At 38.3% G+C, this 23,726-nt stretch overlaps 2 protein-coding genes across 2 annotated transcripts in view; both read right to left on the bottom strand.

Annotated features, from left to right (window-relative positions):
* Window positions 1–514: 514 nt before the first annotated feature.
* LOC117380625 (NACHT and WD repeat domain-containing protein 2-like) lies at window positions 515–8,331 on the bottom strand. Its single transcript, XM_055225955.1, has 10 exons — window positions 8,061–8,331; window positions 7,904–7,992; window positions 7,452–7,559; window positions 7,213–7,386; window positions 6,633–6,741; window positions 6,437–6,567; window positions 5,253–5,585; window positions 5,079–5,177; window positions 4,335–4,992; window positions 515–3,576 (listed from the first exon to the last, which is right to left on the bottom strand). Exons 1-10 carry the CDS (start codon window positions 8,122–8,124, stop codon window positions 527–529), a joined length of 4,815 nt encoding a protein of 1,604 aa, XP_055081930.1. The 5' UTR covers window positions 8,125–8,331; the 3' UTR covers window positions 515–526.
* A 5-nt stretch (window positions 8,332–8,336) lies between these two features.
* Window positions 8,337–23,726, bottom strand: part of LOC117380308 (F-BAR and double SH3 domains protein 2-like) — a 28,062-nt gene continuing 12,672 nt past the window's right edge. The window contains exons 9-21 of the mRNA XM_033977095.2: window positions 23,448–23,570; window positions 22,906–23,001; window positions 19,179–19,295; window positions 18,786–18,890; window positions 16,208–16,297; window positions 15,997–16,059; window positions 13,939–14,073; window positions 13,775–13,858; window positions 12,723–12,900; window positions 12,371–12,591; window positions 11,132–11,324; window positions 10,954–11,048; window positions 8,337–10,420 (exon numbers count right to left, since the gene is read on the bottom strand). Coding sequence (XP_033832986.1) covers window positions 10,328–10,420; window positions 10,954–11,048; window positions 11,132–11,324; window positions 12,371–12,591; window positions 12,723–12,900; window positions 13,775–13,858; window positions 13,939–14,073; window positions 15,997–16,059; window positions 16,208–16,297; window positions 18,786–18,890; window positions 19,179–19,295; window positions 22,906–23,001; window positions 23,448–23,570 — 1,593 coding nt within the window. The 3' untranslated portion in view covers window positions 8,337–10,327. The remainder of the gene's footprint in view (window positions 10,421–10,953; window positions 11,049–11,131; window positions 11,325–12,370; window positions 12,592–12,722; window positions 12,901–13,774; window positions 13,859–13,938; window positions 14,074–15,996; window positions 16,060–16,207; window positions 16,298–18,785; window positions 18,891–19,178; window positions 19,296–22,905; window positions 23,002–23,447; window positions 23,571–23,726) is intronic.

Below are 23,726 nucleotides of genomic sequence, written 5' to 3' on the forward strand. Positions count from 1 at the left end.
ACATAAAAGAAAATGTTTTATTGAGACATTCTGCTCATACATAAATGTTTTACCAGCATTTATATTAAAAGATATAGGCTATATATAAAGAGATGTGGTAAGGTTTTACACACACACACACACCCCCACACACACACACACACACACACACACACACACACACACACACGCACGCACGCACGCACGCACACACACCCTCACGCACACACACTCACAGAGGTAAAATTTCTTTCAGTTTTTATTCATTTTAGTTTACACCAAACACATATACTCTATATATAAAGAGACACACACGCAGAGATAAAATTGCTTTCAGTTTTGATTCAGTTTAGTTTACACCAAACACATATACTCTATATATATAAAGAGATGTGGTAAGGTTTTACACACATATCCAGACACACCCAGACACCCCCCCACACACATACACACACACCCCTACACCCCCCCCCCCCCCCCCCCCCACACACCCCACACACACACACACACACCCACACACACACAGTAAACAATAAAACATCTTTTCTTAGGACCATAAAATATTAGGCATTGTTAGAGGCAACCATGTTCTTGGAGCCTGGCCTATGGGACATTTCCTCACATATGACTCCCGTACTCTGCTTAAACACTGCTCACCATTAAAAGAATAAACCCCAACTGCACCATCCTCAAACCCCACAGCCACACAAAGGTCTCTGATCACAGCCAAACTTGAAGGACTTTTAGGAAGATGCAGACTGCTCACTGTGTTCCCATCTTCCAGTCGAATTAAGGAGAGGATTGGTCTTGTATGGAGGAAGCACTGACAGCTACTTTTTGGTTTGGAACAACAGATAACAAAGCATCCAGATGAGTCCAAACAAGTCAAACTGACATCTCCATAAGTTTTAAAGGAATTTAGCTTGAATTTTGACAAATCTAGAACAGTGAGTGTTTCATGATGAGTGGATAGGAGCGCGTAGCTTCCATTGCTTGACATTTTGAAGTCATTTGGCTGGCAACTGAATGGTATTTTAAAGTGCCTACAAACAGTTTCTTCTGCTACATTCCATGTGTACACCGACCCTGAAGTTAGAAGGACTACAACAAAGTTTGGATGATTTGGAAGTGTTAAAAATGCAACGACCTTCTCTGAAATTTCATCACAAGAAAACTGCTTGTGGATGGAACCTGACCATAAATTAGCTGCAAGCAATTCTCCACGGTGACAACCAACCAGGAAGGTGCTTTCAGCGGATATCTGGGCATGTGATAGGTAAAGATGTATTGAGCAAATGGTAGCACCACTCACAAGCTTCCACACGCGGGATAAACCACGCTCACTTAGACTCAACCCAAATTTACTATTAGGGGTGATCAAAATGTCTGACGCTCTGCTACTACTAATTCGCGCGATGTTCTGGCAACTTCCTATTTGCCAAATGTAAATATCATCAGATGAGAGAGTGACCAGATATGCGTTATTGGGAGAAAGACGCATTTTGTCAACTGGATTACAATGTAGAAGATATGCGCAAGGTTGTCCCAGCTCCACACTCCATTTCCAAACTGTATCGGACCCATCGCTCGTAAAAAGGCCATCCCCGTCTTCTTCAGCTACAACCGCTTTCACTCCAAGGCCCATTTTGTGAGCAATCCCAGCAACGTGAATCATTTCTGAATCCCATAATGCAATGCTGCCATCGTGGTTGACACAAACTATTTCAGATCCAGATTTGAAAAGCATTTGAGGTACCTGAGATGTTTCTAAAGACGAAATACAATCTCCGGTACTGAGGTTCCACACAAGAACGAATAAAGATGTGTCTAGTAAAGCAAGCAGAATGTGTCCATCTTGTGATAAAAGTGCCTGTTTAAAAGCCTTTTGTTTTGGAGCTAGGAACTGGTCACTAACTTCCCATTCACACGTATCCCAGAGTGTTATCTGTTTTGACTGGCACACCAATAACGCATTAATTTCACTGGAATAGTCTGTGTGAAGAATATCATTTGATTTTGTATTCATGAATGTTTCTTTCACGAGACTAGGTTGTTCGGTTGAAATATCCCATAGAGTTGTACTACCAGTGTTATCGATGCTTCCAATTCGATGATTTTTGTGACATACAGTGATTAATACAACTGTTTCTAGCTTGGAGTTTGAACAGGTTTGAAGAAGATTTGCGGTTTTGATATCAAATATTGACAATGTGCCTTTGTTGTGGCCACAAAACAACATGGTAGAAGAACAAGCGAGGCACGTAACGAGATTCTGACAGTAGAAGTGGTTTAATGTGCCACTTGCGATTTCATGTACACTCACAAAATGTTTGCCTTTCCATTGGATACATACCTTTTCCTGACTTGTACAGATATTTTCAACTTCGTGCAGGGTTTCGCTTGAATCTTTGACCCCGACCAAAACATCTGTTCCTGTTACATCCCATAAGAAATGCTTGTTGCTAAGAGAAGACAGTAAAATGAAGTGACCGCTGGTGTGAAGTCCTCCAAATGTAATTTCTCCATTTTCATCGGTCAATGTGAGTTTGACGAGCTCATTTCCACTGTTTTTACATACCCAAACTGAACCATCAGCCATAGATAATACTACAGTTCCACATTCAGGTACGACTGCGTCTCGGAGAGTTTTGCCCTTGACTTGTGACTGAACACATTTAAAAGCGTGAATTGTGGACGGAGCAGTGTGAAGTATGATGCTTACGCCTTTCTTTTTTCTTTCTTTCTCTATTTCATTTACATAACTTTCAAGATTAGGAAAAATGCACTTATACGGCAAAAGCACTAATTCCATCACTGAAGGAATCTCTAAGGGGAAGCTATTCAAGAAGCACCTAGAGGACTTCAGAATATTCGCTAAAAGAGAGTGTTCTTTGCTAAATCCTTCACCTTTTTCCAACATGGCCACCAGATCTATAAGCAAACCAGATCCAACCACTGCTTGTTGAAATTCTAATGTCAGTACAAGTTTGTGTAGTTCCTCAAACTGGCTACTTTCTTTCAAGTGATACGGCAGCTCGAGAATCTTTTTCAAATTTACATGTCCGATTTCTTTTGTGGAAGACGTGAAGAAAAATGGCTGGCTGGATGGTTGCCTGTCTATGCATATTTTTCCTTTGCTATCGTCTTGATATAATGGTTTGGAGCATCCACAAGACCACCTGCCTCTATAATAGTCCGCCATGTCTGAATGAAACTCTCGTCTTGCGGTTGGAGAATCTAAATATCTCCGTGTTATGACTAACCCCAAATGCCTTGACATCCAAAACAGAACAACTGAGCCTGCAACTGTCCTTCTCATTAGAAAAGGCTGGAAATCTAGGAGGAGTTTTTCCACATCAACCTGCGGGACCCTCATCTTAGGCATGTGACAGTGTTTAGTGTAGTGAGCTAATACTTTGTCGTCACTGGACAGTAGATCTGTTAGCTCCGCCTCCATGAGTCCAGTTCGAGAGAGGGTGAGGTAGCAGACAGCGTGAGCCACCAGGAGGGAGCCATGTTTAAACTCCAGATGGTCCAGCAGTGTGGAGACAGCAGCATGGACTCCATCAGGGAGGGTCGACTCACTCACCTCTGAGTCTACAAAGAAATAACATGATCGCTCAACATCATTTAGTAATAATTAATAGCCTAACTCCTGACCTGACCCTTTGATTATATAGTTACTAAACCTGAACCATGGTGAATTTCTTTAGCAGTTATTTGTTTTACCTGTTATTGTTTAGGAGATGGTCAATATGCTATAAAAAATAATTTGGTTTTGCTGCTAAATTTTGCACAGAATTGTCTCCTAAAACAAAGTAACCACAAGGTGTCAGCAGATAAATAATTATATTGTTTTAGAAGACAATTAGTTCTTAACCTTATGATCATGTAATATAGCAATGTAATTGAATGCTATTTGTATTTGTATTTAACTAATTTACTTTTATATGAACTTTTATTTGAACTTTTAGTCTATTGCCATCTGCCATCTCCCAATGGCAGATTGCCAATGAAAACTTGTATATTGGCTAATTCGGGTACATTAACATTATTACAGTGTTTATTAATGTACACTGTCCCATTGAAAACAAAATAAATAAACATAAAAAATAAAACATATTGATATTAATAAATTCATAGTGTTTTTGTGTCCCTGGGCAAAACCTTTAGCTAATGGACACAGAAAATAGTCACATCTTTGTCTTTTAAACCCAGGACAGTTTTGGTGTGTGTGTAAAACTCATAGTGTAGCTCTAAGGTTTTACGCAGCTATTCCTAATTAAAGAGCTTCAGTGCAATCTCAAATTTGAAGTGATGTTCATACATACATCATACATAATAATAACACATACCTGACTGCCAGAGTGAAGTTATCTTGTGTAAAAGACGAACATAAAGAGGCAAACAGCATGAAGTCAGTGCTTGGTTCACTAGTGCTTGTTGTCCAGACGTTATCCTCCTCCCAGAAGCAGATAACAGAGAAGCCAACTTCTTCACACTCTCCTTCCTGTTTGATGGACTTAATTGCAAAATGAACAACTCTTTATCAACTTCAGACATGGAGCATTGTGGGTAGTGTAGTTCAACAGCTTGTTCTATATGTTGTCGTTTGGAGGAGGCTGTAAGGAGGAGTTTGACACTAGGAGGAAGTGGAGATGGAAGACTTTCGGTAACTTGGCATCCGTAGTTGTAGTCTATTTGATCTAACCCGTTGATAAAGATAACTAAAGGGTGTTTGGGAGAAGGCAACGAGGTCATTAGTGATATGAGATGTTGTTTAAGCTCAGAAAAGGTTATGTCAGACTCTGCATAGAATCTATAGTTCAGAAGATCCATGAAGCTTGAGTCGGTATAAGGATTAAAGTTGTAATCTTGTTGAAGAGAAAAATAACTGTGGTATATTTTTGCAATTTGATAACACAAGCTGGACAAGAGATGTTTAGGATTGAGAGACGGACTGCAAAAATACATAATGACCACTGGATCACTATCTGGGAGCCACGGTTTTATCTAAGAAGAAACAAATATATACATTATGATTGGATTATTCATATTAATTCAAATAGTCAATATCCTTTGTGTCACCTTACTGTTACCTGTTTCGAGCAGTGAGCCAGCAGCACTGTCTTTCCTGTGCATGGATCTCCTGTGATCACAAGAGGGCGCCATTGTTCATTTTGCACATAGTTTTGTATCTGCAACACAACATAATACAAACGTTTAAATTCAAAAATTGCATATTGTGAATGTAAAAAAAAAATCATCCTTACATTTTCTTCTTCAGCAGGACGATTGATTTCATAAAACCGAGAGATGACGTTGCAGAATTCCTCCTGCTCTAACTGCTCCCTGGTAAAAGCATCACTGAATTGAAGCTTATATGACATGTTCAACTGTTCTGTCATCTTCAGAAGGTCACAGGTCATCTGGTGGCACAAGGAGTCTGCGTAGCACCTCCTCCGGGCTGGGGTGTAGGAGAAGGGACATTCAGTTGTGGTGGTGTAGACTTGGAGGTTACACGGTAAGACCAGACTGAGGAGGAAGTTGTCACACAGAGTTGAAAGCAGTGCTTCGGGAGTGAGTAGGGTGGGCACGACAGAATCCTAGAAGCAACAGAGAAGACTGATGGATATATGGGTGCGAAAAAAGTATAAATAAATTCACCAAAGTGCCATTCTACTACTTATGAATAATACCAAAGATAAAACCACTACTACTGCAACAACTGCTAATCTACTACTATAACAACAACTCCTATTGCTACTACTACTACAAATACTGCTACTACTTAATTTTCCTCTACAACTGCTCATCAGCAACTAGGCCTGTCACGATAACAAATTTTGAAATGTGATATATTGCTGAAGTAATTACAGACGATAAACAATAGTATTGAAACCATAAAGCAGAATTATCCCCAAAAAAGTCTGTCTAAATGTACAATATTGTTAAAAAATGTGAACTGCAGTAAAGAAATAATAGAAGAAAGTTAGCTGAGGAGAAATATAAGTTCATAATTCAAACTTCAACAGCTTAAATTTAATTGTAGTACCTAAAAGTAAACAAAAAATTCCAACATATTCATGACAAATATTAAACCCCAAAAATTGTTGTCCCATCTGCCATGCAATGAACGATAAGTCAGTATAGTATTTATTGTGACAGGCCTAACTACTTCAACAACTACTAATCTACTACTACTATAACAACTACTACTGCTACTGCTGCTACTACTGTTATTACTTTTGCAAAAACTACTACTAGTTAGCGTCTTAATACTCGATTCTGCAGCAACAGCATTACTGGGTGGTGCAAACATTAACTCTACTACTACATTGTAATTACATGTGAAATAACTTTTATTTTGAAAAAAACATCACCATAGAGAATGAAGGTGACTGTGACATTTTTTATATAACTCTAAACAAATCCAGTAGCTGCACACCATGCTGACCTCGGACTTTGGTTGCTGGTGAGGCTTCTCTTTGGCGCTGATGCTGACTTTGTGGATGTAGATGAGACAGCGTCCACTGATGTCTTTCTGAGTATTGTCTTCCAGTGCATACCGCAGATCTACATCAAGGGCTAAAGTACGAGTAAAATCACAAACTACACTGGAGCCGTTCTAAACACATTGACACGTCGCTGACCTGATCTGCAGTAGTCTTGGGCTTTCTCTGAAGTCATCTTCCCATTGAGGACGCACAGATAAACAGCTGTCTGAAACTCCTTTTTACATGTGTCCAGTTCATTTGCAGCCTGTTGGAAATAAAAAGACCCAGACTTTCCATTTTACACAATTAAAGCTGCACTATGTAACTTCTCTGCTTGTCTCCATTGAGATGTTCTTGGTTTACCTAAAATGTTTCACAGTACAGTTTTAAACTTACAGTATCTATCTCCATGGAGACAAGCAAGCAAGTTTTTTTGCAGTAAAAACACAAGTAAATGCAAAACTGATTGCTTTTATGTCTCATTGTACAGCAGTCAAGGCAAACCAAAAACATTTCAATAGAGACAAGAACGTCAGTCATATACCCCTCACCAGAAAAGTTACATAGTGCAGCATTAACAAAAGTTGTATTAATTATTTCTGCAGACAGTACTTTTTTGCAGTATCCTAAAAAGTTGGACAAGTTAGGGATACAGAGAACTTTTTTAAACATAGATAAATAAAGCTTAGTGCAATCAATTTCTTTAGAAGTCTAATACAAGTTGCTTAGATTAGACCTGGGCCTGGAGGAGGTAGGAGGTCGGGAGGGCGTTCTCATCACGGGTGTAGACTCTCTCCAGCTCTGCAGTGCTCGCCCCGGCCCACTGGCTCTCCTGTAGCAGCATCTGGTACTCACACACCTCCAGCTGACAGGGCAGCTCAACTGTCCCATACTCGTGTCCAACCAGAGCCTACAGCACCCCCAAGAGGAAATATTATTACATATACTTACAAAGAGCAATAAAAGAGTACATACCAATAAAAATGGCCCAGCAGAACTCTCTCTGCATTCTTTGATCATCTGCTTTCGACTATTCTCATCTGGCCATTTACTGAGATCAGGTGATTCAAATGGGTCAATCACCTGACACACAGACAAATGGAAGGATTAATAATAAATGCATTGCTAGTAGAGTAGGCAGATGATAAAATGGCATACAACAAGTAGTCAGAGGTCTTATAAATTACAGATCCAACTGAATACTGAGAGCTAGGCTTTAGTAATTCAATACAACAGCATATAGGGTCAGGTTACAGCTATAGCTACATAAGCAAAATTAAGAAGCAGAGTATATCAAAACAACAAGCTGCTCAGTAAGTGGGAAATGTCTTTTTTGTTATAAGCTCAACATTTAGGAACTGTTGGTCTGTTTATTCACCAAGAGCAGATTTAAAAAAAAAAAAAAAAAAAAGTTTAGTGCTCCTCACCCTGACATCCAGTCCCAGTGTGTGTCTGCAGTGCTCTCTGAAGCTAGGAAATACTCCTTCTCTTAAGGTTCTGCGTTCTAACACACTGTCTGCAAGAAAATACATAAAGCAAAGTAACAATCAAAGAAATCAAGCAGATCAAGTTATCCTCACTTACCCTCAGGGTTGGTACTCAAATAAAGTTTGACACAAGACGAGCTGCAGCTGGCATGCATGGTCATCTGTCAACCCTGACCTTCAGTGTCTCAAGAGAATAGTGACAGGAATGTGGAATAAGACAAATGTGACTGTCCCACTGGTATTGTATGGGACGTCTGCTGCAGTGCTGTGCTCCTGCAGCTCCACTTAGGAAACTGTGCCCTGAGCTGTTATTCAGCTACTGTAATCACACCCACACATGCACCGCTCACACGCACTGTATGCAAACACAAGAGCTTTTTCAGATTTTTTAATTAACATTTGTACACAATAAATACAAACTTTTTATACAGCCAATAATATGCAGATAGACATGTACACCTGGTCTAATTATTATCACCATGGCAACAGTCTGAGGAGAGGAAAGGCCAGTTGTTAACACCACATGGTAACAACAGCAGCTGCACAGCTGTCCAAATGAATATCAGTATAAAATTATTTCATATGAGAGCATTTGTGGAGTTTGTAAATGATTTAATACTGTGTGGCTTTAGAAAGGATATGGTCAAGTGGCAAAAGCTTACAAAAAACATAATATATAAATTAATACAACAGAGTAGGGAATTTGTGTCGTAAGTCGCTGTAAACCATAAACTTCAAAACAAGTTTGAAACTATTATAAATCAGATCTCAGGGAGATCAAGGAGAGGCTGCCTGAAGCAGAGGGAGGGGGCATGGGCACAATGATGTTTGACCAAGCTCCTGTACTTTTCTCCACTCTTCAGCCGTCTTCAGTCTGTGAGAGTCACTTGAAGGGCCTGAGGTCCATACTGCGCACTAGCACCTCCATCAGAAACAAAGTAAGGAAGCAGGAAGCAGCTTTAGTCACTAACAGTTTAGGTTAAACTTCTGATACATTTGATTTTAAATGTGATTAGTTTAACACAGCTCACAAATGTGCACCATTGGACAAGGCTTTTTTAGTGACTCAGACAGACAACATTTGTTCCTCTCTTCTCATCACACAAACATACACCAATATCCAGGCCTATTTAAGACCAAAAACACATCCAGCCGTAGTTTCAATTAGAGGAATTCTTAATGGTCAATTTGTTTGTTCTTACACGTTTAGGAAAACACCAAATTACACCATACACGATCTCACTCTCTTCACAAGAGTAGAAGATATAAAAATGATCAGTCACACTGAAACTAAAAGATCAACAAAAGGAACAACATAAGGACCACAGAAGGACTTCAAGAGACGCCATAATTATGTTCTGTGTATTCTTATGCTCTGTCATAGTAATGCTACTTTTACAGGAGTTACAAATAAATAAATTAAAAGTGCTACACTGCCCTTGTAGGTAGGGAGCTTAAAGGCTTCAAGAGAAAAAGGAGAAAAATGTCAGAATTGTACTTGCGCCATTTGAATGTCTTTTGCTTTTGTTTTAAGCTTGATGCATTGTTACTATTGTATAGTTTAGTTGTATAAAAACACATGTAAGAAATCTCTGGATATATTGAACACAGACTGTCTTACGATAAATGAAATGTATTTGAAGATGTACAAAAGCTTTACATGTAAATCTGATCTCAAAAATACCAATCACCGGCCTCCAAGCATTAATTTTAAATATTTCTTTGTATTAATACCCACACTGCCAAACATTTGAGTATCTTTGATATAATATCCTTTCATAAACATGTAATGCTGTAATGCTGTGTATGCATTTATATGGCCACCAACGATTCACACAAGGAGAAATAATGAGCTCGGATCAAAAGGCAAAGGTAGAGAGGACAAGGAAGGATCCAGCCTTCCTCTTCCCCCTACCCCTAGAGTGACGACTCCCCTTTAACATATTTACAAATGCCCTGTAAATGTATGAGAAAAGTACATATTGGACATCCCATTTGTGTATATGAAACGCTGTGTATAACATTCCTATGACAGTTATGGTTTGTACTAATACATTGAGTACATACGGACTACTGTATATAATATGGTGAGGGAGCCACACTGGTTTCAGTACGTTCCTTCATTATTCAAGTCTTCCGTCTTGTCTTCAGTATGCTGAGTTTTGCTGCCCCACGAGGTAATGTTTTAAGGCAAGAACAAAAGGAGAGAGAGAAGGTAGAGACAGGGGGAGGCTACTTCTGCACTGAAGAAGGTATATTTGAAAGATGGAACTGTCCGCTGCTCTCATCAGCTCAAGAGAGAAGATTTAGTTATTTTATTGTAGGTCCCAACATATCGGTTTTGTTTGTTGTGTGTATAGTCTGTCAGACCAGCGTGATCTCCACCTCTTCTGTTTTGTCGCTCTTGTCCTGCTGTCGCCGGGCGTGTTGTTTGGGGGGAGGTGGAGCAGCACGCACCTGTAGCAGAGGAAAAGATTAGGTTACATTCATTTTCAATTGCATCCCATTGAAAAATGGGATGCAAATTTTGCTGTGTCTGTGTTAAATTATAATGTTGTTTATTTTTCATGTAAGATTATCATAGAGATAATAAATAAAACAACAACACAATCACTGGTTTCATGTGTGGAGATAATTCTGCTTTCTGATTGGATAAGAAACATAATAAGGATTTTTCGGTAATGTAAATTGTTTTTAATTGTGAAGACATCTATCTATCTTGAGAATGATAGCTTTATACCTGAGGACACCAATAATTCTACATGTTGTCTTAAATTAAATAAAAAAATATTGCTATTTACTGCTATTTTGTCACTATTTTGAATCACTTTTAAAAATTGATAAATACTGACAATCCTATTAGTGTAAAATCCTGTTTTATACAACACTATGGCAGGAGGAATGTGAGGATGCGTTTAGTCTGACCACAAAAATAAAGGCGTGTAATAAACAGCAAGTGACTACAGCCTGTTTATTGACTCAACACTCACTGGTCGTAATTTGCCCGGGCCGCCTTCAGATGTAAAGCGAAGCGGCTGAGTCTGAGGAAATCCTGGAGATACTGGACTCCGGCCAGAACTTTGATCTGTTTAACAAGAAAATTTTAGTAAGAGACACAGTATAAATGGCGTAAATCCTTAGTGAATGAAGTGATGTATAAAGTCTTACTGTGGGAGGATAGAGCTCCCTTATGTGACGAGGCAGGCAGCGGGGGCTTGTGTTCTCCGTTGAGGGCAGTAGATGGTGAGCGTGGTAGTGGAGGCGGAGTTGAGGTCTCAGGGCTGGTGAAAGGGCTGATGGGAGGTTGATCGTACAACGGAAGAGGAGGCAGGCAAGATGGCATTTTTGCACATGGGGAAATCTACAACAAAATGAAATAGAGGCACAGTTAAAAACATGTTAAGAGCTTTTAGTATGCGCTCATTTAATCACACTTTCATGAGTGTTTTGTGTTATGTCTCCAGCCTCATAGGAAGGGAGAGGTTGTATCCTTCCTGTTCCTTTGCTCCAAACAGGGCAGATCCCTATGCTACAGATAAGACCCCGGACTCTTGATTACAGTGTACAGTGTTATCAGGAACATGGCATTTGTGATCTAATGTCTGAACTCTGCTCTGCTGATAGACCCACTCAACATGGAGCAGGAAGGAGACGAGGAAGGGGGAGAAAATGTAACAAGCATAGACTGTTACCAGACGTATGTGCTTGCCCGGGGGAAAGGCTGATAAGGCCAGAGAAATTTAGCTAAAAAGAGGGAAAGAGCAGCATACGGATACTTACAATAATCTTGTTTTTGTTAATTATTCCTTTGCTATAGGGCTGGACTATATGGCAATAAAAATCAAACTCTGATCTTATCCCTGTGACAATCTAATACTTAACAGAAATCATCATATCGTGATTCAGTGCTTCTATGTTAAATTCAACTCAAATTAAGTGACTTTCCTCACCATCTCCTCCTATTGGCCTGTCTCAGTAAGGCTCCAAAAGAGTGGCAGATGGATTTAACCAATTAAATTGTATGCTCAGGAGGAGCAGCCCACTGTAGTTCTGTCTTAATGGCAATATTAAATCTATATTAAGTTTAGATTAATCATGGTCAAATCAAAATCATGTGTTTTCATTGCCTCTGTCCACTTAGTTGTTGCTTATTTTGGGTGATAATGATAAATGCTCAGTGGTTAGCAAGTCCTCCAACAAATCTAAAAGTTGGGGATTTGATCACAACTGTGTCACTGTGTTCTTGGGCAAGACACTTCACACACCTTGCCTGAATGTTGCTATAGAAGTAGAATAAAGAGTATGGAGAGTGAATACATAATTACTGGCCCCTTGTTCCCTTGTGGCGCTTTGAGAAGCTTGTCAAACGCAATATAAAAACAAATAAATATGTACTGAGAGATGTACCTGTATGTCCCCCAGTCCACTTCCACTGTGTTCTCCGTTCTCATTTACATCCTCCACCAGGACAGAGGGGAACACGCCCACCCTTCCATTCAGCTCGCCCTCCCAGAAGCCATCGTCTGTCTGTGTGTCGCGGTTCAAAAGCCGAATCACTGCTCCCTCTGAAAACGACAGCTCCTCGTCTGCCTGTCCCTCGTAGTCATAAAGTGCACGCACATAAACCGCTGTGGACAAGATAGGACAGTAGTATGAGACAAAGAAGAAAACAAAAAGTATTAAGGACATTAATCACAAGAATGAATTAAATGTACAAATATAAATAAACCCCGTAGACCACTATATTACTGCTACTTACTGTTTGTGTCTCCATTGATGCATCCCAAGTGAAGCTCCGGTTCCGTTGAGTTAGATGAGGTGTGAGAACGGGCATCGAGTGTGGCCAGGGATTGGAGCATGCTCAGGAGACTGTTGGAGGCGGGGAACTGCAGGTACTTCTCTGGGACATAGCCCACTTTGCCTGTTTTATTGCGAGCCTAATGACAAGAATAATCAAATCAGTAATGAAGCCAGAAAAGTACCTGATGTACATAAAGGTTTTTTATTTTAACTAAATGTTCCCATGTATGTTTCATAATGTAATGATGTAAGATATCAACAAATTAAAGTGGAACTTATCACTAAATCCACTTTTCTCACCACTAAACTGTGCACATATTAATTATCTTACAGTGGTTGCTGTGGTCGCGGTTGGCTACTCTTGTGGCTTAAACCCAAACAGCCCTGACACTAGATCTGATGACAATATCTGTTGAGCTGCACTGAGACTTTTGTCGGAGCTTTTCTATTATTATTGTATTTTACTGCTCAGTGAGCTTAACCTGCCTCTCAGGGACAAATGAAATGATATATGGTGCTTTAATAGCATTGTCTACTGTTCCTAGTATTCTTTTGGTACCTTTAGTTCAAACTTTAGTGCAAACCAGCTTTCCGGTCAAAAAAGTATAAAAATGTGTGTCCTGCCTTCAGTGGCCACAGCAATTTTAAGTGCTTGTTGACAATACACAAAACTGCCCTGATTACAGCCAGGTGTTTCTGATTGCAAACATCTGGCGGCAGGGGTGGAGTTTGAAGTCTAGATACCTGTTAGACCAATCAAACAGCTACTTATACCTCCAAACCCCCTTCTCCTCCCTCACTCTCTTTATGTATTTTATGGCAGTGACTAAATGTGCATAAAGAGGAAACTTATTAATGGTAGGTACTTGTAAATCAGTCAAATAAGGCTTGTATTCCCTATTTTTTTTTCTTTTTCTATCTATCCAATTTAAAAATATGCTAAGCCAATTTATTTAACCAAACAATTGTATAAACTACTGCTATAAGACCAGGTATAAAACAAAGTCTCACCTTGACCCAGTCTTCCATGTCCCCGTCCTCAATGACCTCCAACATCTCCTGTTCATCGATGGTCAGTTCATCTGGCTGTGAGGCCTATAGAAAATCCACATTTTAATTTGAGGAGACCAAGTATCTCTCTTCCTCCTGTAGATAATTCTGCTCTGTGGTCCAACCTTGTATGAGTAGAGTACTTTGCAGGTGAGTGGGTAGTTGCGAAGTGTTCCCGAGGGACTGGAGCTGCTGTCATCAAACACTTCCATGTTTTCTTCACACTCTTCACCGTCCTCTCGCTCTAGGTCCACTGTGCCCTGTTTTATAAGCACACAAACAAACACAGATTAAGAGCTCTGATAATTCCAAGGGTGAGGCGGAGTAACTTCACCTTTACAAAAGAGACCTACATTTATACAACCTTCAAAATGTATTCCCTCTACTGGTTTGTCTGTCAGCAAATTCAGCTTAAAGCTGGGTCTCTAAACTCACCTTTTCCTGTTTTGTGGTTTGCGGTCTGTGTCTGAGCTTGAACTTTTGGAAACAGGTGTAGCAAGAGTAGTGTTTCAAACGATCTGTCCCCTCCCTCTTTTGTTCAAACTGAATTTCAATGGTCATGTGATCAAGGCAGTAGAAAGATCCATCACACAGTAAACTGACCCCACCATAACAAAGGATTTTAGGCTGTAGTGTTTTGTCATCAGGTTTCTGTTGACACAGAAAACTCATAACAGACCAGTCTATGAGGAATAATTTCACAAGCTGTGAAAACAATATTATGAAAAATATACTAATGCTATGAGCAATGTGGGCAAACTTTAAAGAAGACACATGTTCACTGTAAAAAGCAGCAAATTTTCTTCTACATGTTATTTATAGTGGCATTTTTTAACCCTGCATGAAATTTTTCAAATACCGGTAATCACAATTAAATGCAGGGATGTGGGTGGAGATCAGGGAAAGGTGGAAGCAGAAATTTTCTTAGCCCTCAAGTGTCAGATGCAAAATAGGATTACTCAAACATGCATGACTCAATGGAAATACAACTTTGAGTGAGTATGGAACACCGTTGTTGTAACATTATTAAAAGCCCATAAACTATTTTTCATAATGTATACCATTTAAAATATATAAGCACTTTTTGTACACTGTTAATATTAATGTATATTTAGGAAACTGTTCCACCCAGTCTGCATAAGGTCTGTAAACTACAAGCTTGTCTGCAGAATACACACAGTTTCTCAGTAATGATCTCATAGAGCATTAATATTTTTATTTATTTCAATTGATGTTATTATTGTGATTATTTGCATGGGGAGATGAGGCAGATGCTCTGTGTAGATGTCACCATTGAATACTGCGGAGTTTAATTAAAGTAGAATGGAACAGGTTGGACAGTGCACCCTGCTCTTGCTCCTTGTCTGTGCCTTGTCCCTAATCATTATTTCTCTGTCTGGCTCTCTCTGTTTTGCCGTCAGGTACAATTCAGCCTCAAACTAATCAGCAAAAAGCAGTTATCTGTTTTTTTATTTCACACTTCTATCTCTCTTTTTATTTCCAGCTGAGGACCTTGTAATTAAAAATGCTTCTTTCACTCCTCCTCCTGTTCACTGTGTAAAGCCTGTGTACTACTTTATTCAATCCATATTCTGAATTAACTTTGAAATATTGTCATGACCTGCTGGAATATGAAAAATGAAGATGAAGACATCAAAAAGGCTATTAACAAACATTCATGAAAAAATCTAGCAGAAGAAAAGAATCTTGCTTTTTCTAATTTAAGAGACTATATCTCCATCACCTCCTGTCTCCTCTTAACACTACCTCTCCTCTCTCCCTCTTTTCTTCTCATCCTCCCATTCCGGCACTTATTTGTCTCTGTCTAAGTCTCCAGACTTTTTTTATCCGGATGTTAGCTGTGAGCTGCAATATTATGTGAGCAGAATGCCAATTGGTTCCAATAGAGCAGACTATGTTTAGATCTGCTAGCCGACGTTCACTTGTCCCAAAGCTTACGCCAAAAGGTACGAGTACGCATATATTCATCCGCAAATATTAAAACAAAGACAAGAAATACATTTTGTGAAAAGGGTAAAAAGTATGTCAAAATATAGGTGTGAAATGGTCTGAGTCTACAAAGGACTATGTTCACAGTCAGCATACAAAGTTGTCATGTTACCACTAAAGTATCTTTCTTTGGTGAGCTGGTAACAAAACACAGTGAGGGGAGGTGTTTTTACCGAAAGTGAGGGATCATGGGAAGTGAAGTTTGCCCAACGTTCATTCTCCAGTTCTTCCATCACCTACAGCATGCGTAGAGACAGTGAGCCATTATAAAATACTAAAGAAAAACATAAATTGGCAAAAGAAAAAGTCTACCTAAAACATGTGTAGCATTCAATAACTGACAAATGGACACACACATGCAGAAGGAGTGGAGAGTTTATATACCTGGTTCATAGCACTCTTCAGCCAGGTGTCCACTGCCACACCAACCTGCCGCAGGAGGTCCAGTCGCGCTTCAGCTTTTAACTTAATGGTCTTTGAAAACAAACAAATTTAAAGTACATAAATGTCTTATATAAAGATGTAACTTCAAATTAGGTTTCTCAAGTTAAAAAAATACTACTTGAATATTTGTCATCTATATAACACTGTTGTGCTTAGTGATTTGGGATATATTATTTTGTTATGTGTTCTGTTCTTTCCTAACAAGACCACATGTTGAGGCTCCAAGCAGTGGGAGGAAAACCCCTAGGATTTACATCGAATCCATGCTGCCTCTCTCCATTCCCTTTTATCTCCCATCATTTTTTCTTCTGGTGCCGACAGGGCAGAGGGAAAGTTGATATCTCCCACTGACAGCTCTGAAAGACATCTGCTGTCAAGACTCCTGGCTTTGATCCATAAAACTGGCATATTTTAAGTGCTTTGTATTTGCTTGATCCAGCCGCTGCAAGCAAGATGCTGGGAACACTACAAGGCTCGTTCTGCTCTTGAAGATACACAGGAGAAAGAACAATAAACTGGACCTCTTCGTGCAATGTTAATGCTACATCTGGACTTCAATCCAACATTTTATATTGTAGGTTTATGGGTCAGTTCTTTATCAACTTAACAGTTTAGCCCTCATGTATAATTGTCACAGTATTACCATTTCTTGGAAAAGGTTCAGTACCAATACTGATATTGACACCACAAAGATAATAAAAACACATAGTAGAATTTAATTTTCAATACAAAATGTTAGAAGTTTGTTTATGATTACCATGAGGTTTTCAACTAGTTCTTAAACAGATCAAGATTTTCTTGTTCAAATGCATATACTTGTTAGATATTTATTTTGACAACCCTAATGTATAGTAATTCATCTCTGGTATTGTAAAAAAAAATAAAAAATACACTTGTTCTCCTACTAACTGAGTAAGTAAACAACACAGTAAAAGATTGAGTTGTAGTAAAGGTGTAGGAAAGATGGATTTGATGGAGTTGTGTTTTAGTTTTAGTTTTTCCTCGAATGATGCAGAAAAGAAGGAGGCACTGTCTGTGAAAATGGTCATGTATGTTAGTACAGTACACAAATATGTCAGTGTAATATAATGTGAAAGGCAGTCTGTCAGAAGAATAAAAAGTAAGTTGTTAATGAGCAGATTGTCTGAAGGAGCTGATTTGAGTGGATCCTTCCATAGCTCATTAGGACTATTCTTGCGCTGTCATCTTCTAAGAGCAACGCAACGTGGAAAAAAATGCTCTGAAAAAGGTCAAATCATTTCCTTTATTGTTGGGTAATTGAGTATATGTTACTTCTTAAGCAGCAGGATTTATAATACAGCAATAAATGAAAGATATGATACAATGAATAGAATGCAAACCAATGTGTGATAATAAATCAGTGCAATTGTGGCAAACTAATGAATTGGAAGGTTGTTTGTTATATGCTAGCTAGTCGTTACCCACTATAAAGCTGATTGTATGAACCAAACATGGCTTTTCACTAAGAACACCAAGTCTTTGCTGAGATGGATTTCTTTAATAGTGAAAAAAAGAGACTTAAAATAATATAGCTATTATTTGCCTTCAAGAAAGAAATTCCTGGTGTGAGGTTAACAGGCATACACCCAGTATCTTAAAAAAACACTGAATCTCACACTATTATTACTGAACTATAGTTATGTGCTTGAGAGAACAAATGTGCTTGAAAATATTTAATATATGATATTTAAAGTTTTTTTCTCACCTTTCTATTCACACTAACAAGTCTAAATGGAAGACATGTGACTTGCCTTGGGAAAATGAAGCTTAAAGCAAAGATGAGAACATCTCCTTTGCATTCATCTGATAGTGCAGTAACCTGGATAATATCCCTGTACTGCCATCATTCGCTCAATAACTCTCAGATAAGAGCTTGTGATAAAGCCATTTGCACCAGATGAGCACATTAAATATTCATAATCGTACTCCGGCTAGGGCTGCTCAGAATTAGCAATGAATAGAGACAAAGTGAGAAGAAATGAGCCAGGAGGAAGTCAGGGCAGGACAGGCACCTGGAAACATAATCAGACTTTCTATAGATGAATTACATGGACACATACTGTACATAGTGGAGAGTAGAGTATGTGCAAACATGTCAGCAGAGGGTGCTACAAATGTGTGATGGAAATATATGAGAGACACAAATGTAATTTACATTTGTAAAACCACAAAGTAGAATTATACTACAGAAGACTAAATCAAAAGAAAGGAAACCCACTTGAACATGCATTTGATATGCACAGTGGCTCAATCTGAGCAAGTCAAAGCTTGTGTAATAGCTATCTCTGTGGGAATACAAGGACGTGTATGAATGAAAATGAGACATGTGGACAAATGATGGTATATATGGCCTTTGATAGTGGGATAGTTTTCTTCTTATCTCTCTTTTTCTTTGGTACACTTACTCCCATGGTTGTCTACCACGATAAATCCTGTATTTTATCTTGCACAAAAACCTGATTTCTTGCTTTTTCAGAGAAACTTTAAAGTCTCAAACCTCTGATTTGCGAATGCTTTCTTTGGTGTCTTCAATTTTCAGCTCCAGGTCAGCTCTGCCCTGCTCTGTCGTGGGCAGCCCGTGGCTCTCACAGTCCTCTAAAGACTACAAAGAAACAATTAAAGCATAATTAGAATCATTTATCATATCTATTTGAGTTTTTTGTCATATTCATTTTGTCCACATGTACAATAGCTTTAAGAGAATTTCAATATAAATCCAAAATATATTAGAATAAACTTTTTTTAATTTTATCATGTGGGTAAAAATATTGATATTTTGTTTTCAGTTTGCCAACTTTGTTCTGAAATTAATTTAGCAGTTGAAACTGGATGTGTTTTTGTAATGTATAATGTGTGAATTCATGCAGGTACATGTGTAGGAGGCTCTCACTTTCTTGTAGTGTATAATATTCTTGTGTTCCCGGGCGACCCTAGTGGCCCACTTCCTGGCCTCTTTGTTCAGACTGTGCTCCTCCGTGGTCCCCGTCTCGGACTCCAGCTGGCGGCTCTGTCACAAACGGGAGCAGACACACGATTGGTTATACAGCCACACATAGTCAGGCATCAGTGCATGAGGCAGAGGAGCTGTTAATTAAAGCTTAACTGAACTGTGAGAGGGAGATGTTTCCTTTGCACATAATTAATACAGCGTGTTGCGAAGCTCTACTGTTTTCAGTGCCTGCTCTTATTGGAACCACATGAGGGAAGGCATGACTGCATGAGATCATGTGAGACTTGGCATCACTCTATTCTGTTCCGCTTTTTACATAATAACAATACAGTGAATCTTTCTGAGATGCCATTTGACATCAATTTTAAGTATAAGCCTTTTTATTATTCATCCACTTCACAGATAATTAAATTCATGTACACAAACATCACATGGGCAGCTCTGGCACCGCTTTAATTGCTCACTGTATAAGCAAGACACCTGCACAACTTGCAAACAGAAAAGTATTCTGACTGAGCAAAAAGAAAAATATTTATCTAGATGTGTGTTCACCAGACTCAAGAGGCCAGCATTACGACAATCTGATAATGAAAGTGTGTTAGAAAAACTATGTATGCAGTGTTTTGTAATTGTATGTTTCTACGCACACGAAATCTGTTAATTATGAGCTTTTCCGATGACAGAGAGGCATAAATCCAGTTAAGTATAGGTACAGAGCTAACACATTACACAGGAGATTTACAGCTTAATTATATCTCCACTCATCTCAGAAGCATATCAGAACAGCAGAACACTCTAACATACACTTTTCTATAATAAACAGGTAGGCTGTAGAAGACTATAAAAGTTAAATGTGAAGCAGTTAATGTGAATTGTAAGCACGTCAGTATCAAATTCAGTGAAATAATAGGATTGTGCTGCGACAATAACTGCCCTAACTGAGTGAATAAGTATCATTAAGCAGATTATTCAACTGTGTCGTTTTGTAGACACAATGAAAGGGAGGTAATTTAGCAGTGACAAAACATGCTTTGGAGAAACTGTTTATTATTTAAAAAAAAATAATTAATTTGGTTTGTCATCCTTTCACTATTTTGATAAGACATCCTATGTAGTTTTAGACTTTCATGTCCGCTAGAATGGCAAGGCATGAATTTGACCACATTAACGTTAACATTTTTGTTTGTTAGCAAAATACTATAAGTAATTTTCAATAGTAGGATTTGTGCAGTGCATTTGGTTCTGTACAATAATCATATTCCACAGTACAATACTATTTCAGCTGCAATAATAACACCAGCCAGAGGGGGCAGTAATCACAAAGAATTACTTTTGGTCTAATGACGCACTATTTTTAGCCTACAGTTAATATTACTATATTCTTATAACATGTGGCTTGTAACATATTATATACTGTTAACATCCTATCTCAGCCAATAATACAAGTCCTTTATCGTTCATACGTCACTGTAGTGTATTTGAACAACTTGACATTTGAACAACTTGATATTTACAAAGGATGTGAACTTTAAGGTGACGATGTGGAAACCTGAATGTTTTTAGCATATTAGTGACTGTTCATAGTAGGGATGGCACAATATCAAATAGTTCTGTTCTCATTATTGTGAGAAGAAACGTTACAAACAATGTTTAATATTTTACAATTATTGACACTATGATCAAACAATTGTAAAATCATTCATCTTCTTTCATTCCTTTTGTGTAATAAAATGCTAATTCCTCTAATATATGACCAGCTTCATGAAATCAAACTTTTTCTGCTTTTGATTTTCAGTTCAGTTCAGATTATATTGAATAATCACAATTATTGATTAACCAAATAATCATGACATGACAGTTTGGGAGTCAGAAATATGACGATAAAATGAAATAGGTTCACTTGTTAAGATGTGAATGGACTGTGTGTTTGTAATGAAGATGCTATAGCAACAGTGAGGACTACCTGTGCCAGGGTCATTCTCATGGCACTGACGGGCGACGGCTCTATGTCCACCAACTGCTGCACCGAGCTCAGAGTCTAGTATCACACACACACACAGCAACGGGCCACACAACAGCACAGGGAGGGTTAGTGGAAAAAAGGTCAGGAGAAGAGTTAGCCAAAACAGGACTAGAATAGAAAGACACAAGGACGATAAGTGTTAGATTCTAGGATCGAGGATAAAGATCTTAAATGAAATGCATGAAAGAGGGACAATGGAAAGAAATCAGGGACAAGAAGACAGGACCAGTGTAAAGGACTGACAGGTGAACTCAAGTCAAAGTGCAAGCAAAATGTATCCAAGTACTGCACAAAATACTACTAGGGATTGTAATGTTACTTAAAACTAAGTAAATATTGATATTACTACAAGAAAAGTGGCGCATTTAGAATTTCATTCTGAGTGAATTGCCTAAAGCAGTGTTTAGTTCATTATATCCACTTTCTGTTCTCCTTTAGATAATTTTGGAGTGGAAATATACTGCTATATACTTGAGTTAATTTGTTGGTACTCGGAAAGCGAAAGTATTTCTTTGGTAGTAATTTGTTTGAAAAGCTCGAGAGGCACTGGTCTAAATAGTATAAACTAGTTATTTCCCATTCTTAAAGTAGAAATAATGTCAATAGTACCAAATTGTTTTTGAGTGAGACAATTGAAGATTATGCATTTACATCTGTGCATATAAAAAGAACTATTCCCAGGAGACCCATCTATAAATGTTAAAGCGAATACATTTTGGAGACAGAGACGATTCGTGCGGCTTTTGTCATGCTGTAACTAGACAGCTGTTAACTACAGGGGCCTGTCTTGAATAGTTCCCACATGGCATCTCTAAAGACTCAAAACAAAGACCTACTGATGGAGATGATCAGAGCATTGGATTTCAGGTTTCCACGCTGCCAGTTCAAAAGACTATTGATGAGTTTCCATAAAATATTAAACATGTGGAAGTGCCTGACAAACAAGAAACCTGTTTGTGATTAGACAAAAACATGTGGGAGAACAAAGAGGTATACAAAACTAGAAAAAGGAAATTCAAAACAAAAAGTAAAGAAAGTAACCGTACACAGTAGTGATAGGTCGATACATCTCTTTGCAGATATTAGCACTTTTTGGTTCATTGGCTTTCAGCCTCATATCTCCAGAACAAGCTCATATTTTGTTTTGAATGTGACTAGGCAGCTCTCTTAAAGGTTTGTGGTACAAAAAGGTGGAGTATGGAGTAAATTTAAACAGCATATTTTGGGAAAATAATCAAAATTTGCCTTCCTTATCAGCTCAAAAATATAGGCAGAGGTTTTCGGTTGCATTGGATTCTAAACAGTCAGTATCAGCCATGAAAAAAAACATATTGGTCAATGCTACTTTGATTACAAGTAAAACTGCTACTTTTAGCTCTACGGTGCTGCTAACTTCTGCAATTTATAGGGCCACTGAAATTTGTTTTCCTTCAAATCTATGCCAAGTATATTTTAGAAAATATAATATGATATTTACTATTTACCACTTTTCACCAGCGTATAAAGAGAAGTACATGTGTTTGCCAAAAGATAGTGATAAGTGAAAGGATGCCCTGCAGTGTGAACAGGTTTATATGCAAACAGCACAAAGTGAATGCGTTAAAGACACACTGTGCATGTATTTATGCAGTGCTGCAGCCTCACCGTGTCATATTCACTGGGCTGGAACTGGAAGTCTTGTGCTTTGTGGAATACGGGGTTCTCCTGCATGAATAACTGCTGGTTGTATTCTTGTATTAGCTGGGAGAGACAAAGAAACAGGACATAAATCTTCACTACTTGAAGGAAGATTGGAAGCAAACTAAAAGGTGAGTACTGAAAACAACAGTTACATAAATTATAAAAGAAACTGTGAATCAGCAATAAACTATTCATTTACTGGTGTATGCATAGTTTAGGTTTCGCCATTTTAAAATAAATACAATATATATAAATCATAACTTGAGTTGCAATGTTCTCCCATATAAGTCTAAATATCGTTATACGAATACTGGATATGTAATAAAGATATCTACAAACACAGTTTTAATACAATGTTTTTTTTCTAATCCACACTTGTTTTTATGGACATGCACATTTATTGTCATTCTGTGGGCAAATAACTTATCCCATTAATTTCTATGGGTGATGTGATTAGACATAATTTGATTATTGTTAAAGCTCGGGGCATGCAGGGACATCCTCACCCTGGTGGATTTGTCAAGAAGAAACTGATATGTGTTGTGTGTGGCTTGAGAGGCTTCTAGTTCAGTCCGACAAAGTGAAACCAGGTAATCTTTAGCATGCTCGTAGATGCTGCCATCCAAGGCCTGGAAAAAGAAGAAAACATTTCACATTAGTCAATATAAATACACAATGAGAACTGTACAATCTTTCCATTTTAGCTACTGTAAGTAAAAAGCCAAGCACATGATGTATTTCTATAACAGCTAACATTCTCATAAAATAGAGTGAGCTAGAGTGAG

Source organism: Periophthalmus magnuspinnatus, chromosome 13 (genome assembly GCF_009829125.3).
Source record: "Periophthalmus magnuspinnatus isolate fPerMag1 chromosome 13, fPerMag1.2.pri, whole genome shotgun sequence".
In the NCBI taxonomy this organism is placed as follows: Eukaryota; Metazoa; Chordata; class Actinopteri; order Gobiiformes; family Gobiidae; genus Periophthalmus; species Periophthalmus magnuspinnatus.

Bases quoted from the DNA above. Each gene is read 5' to 3' on its own strand.
- LOC117380625 (XM_055225955.1), bottom strand. From the start codon at position 8,124: ATGACCATGCATGCCAGCTGCAGCTCGTCTTGTGTCAAACTTTATTTG. The intron at 6,568-6,632 runs GTCAGCGACGTG...CTCGTACTTTAG, and splicing joins CCAAGACTACTGCAGATCAG to CCCTTGATGTAGATCTGCGG. The intron at 3,577-4,334 runs GTATGTGTTATT...ATTTCTTTGTAG, and splicing joins AACTTCACTCTGGCAGTCAG to ACTCAGAGGTGAGTGAGTCG.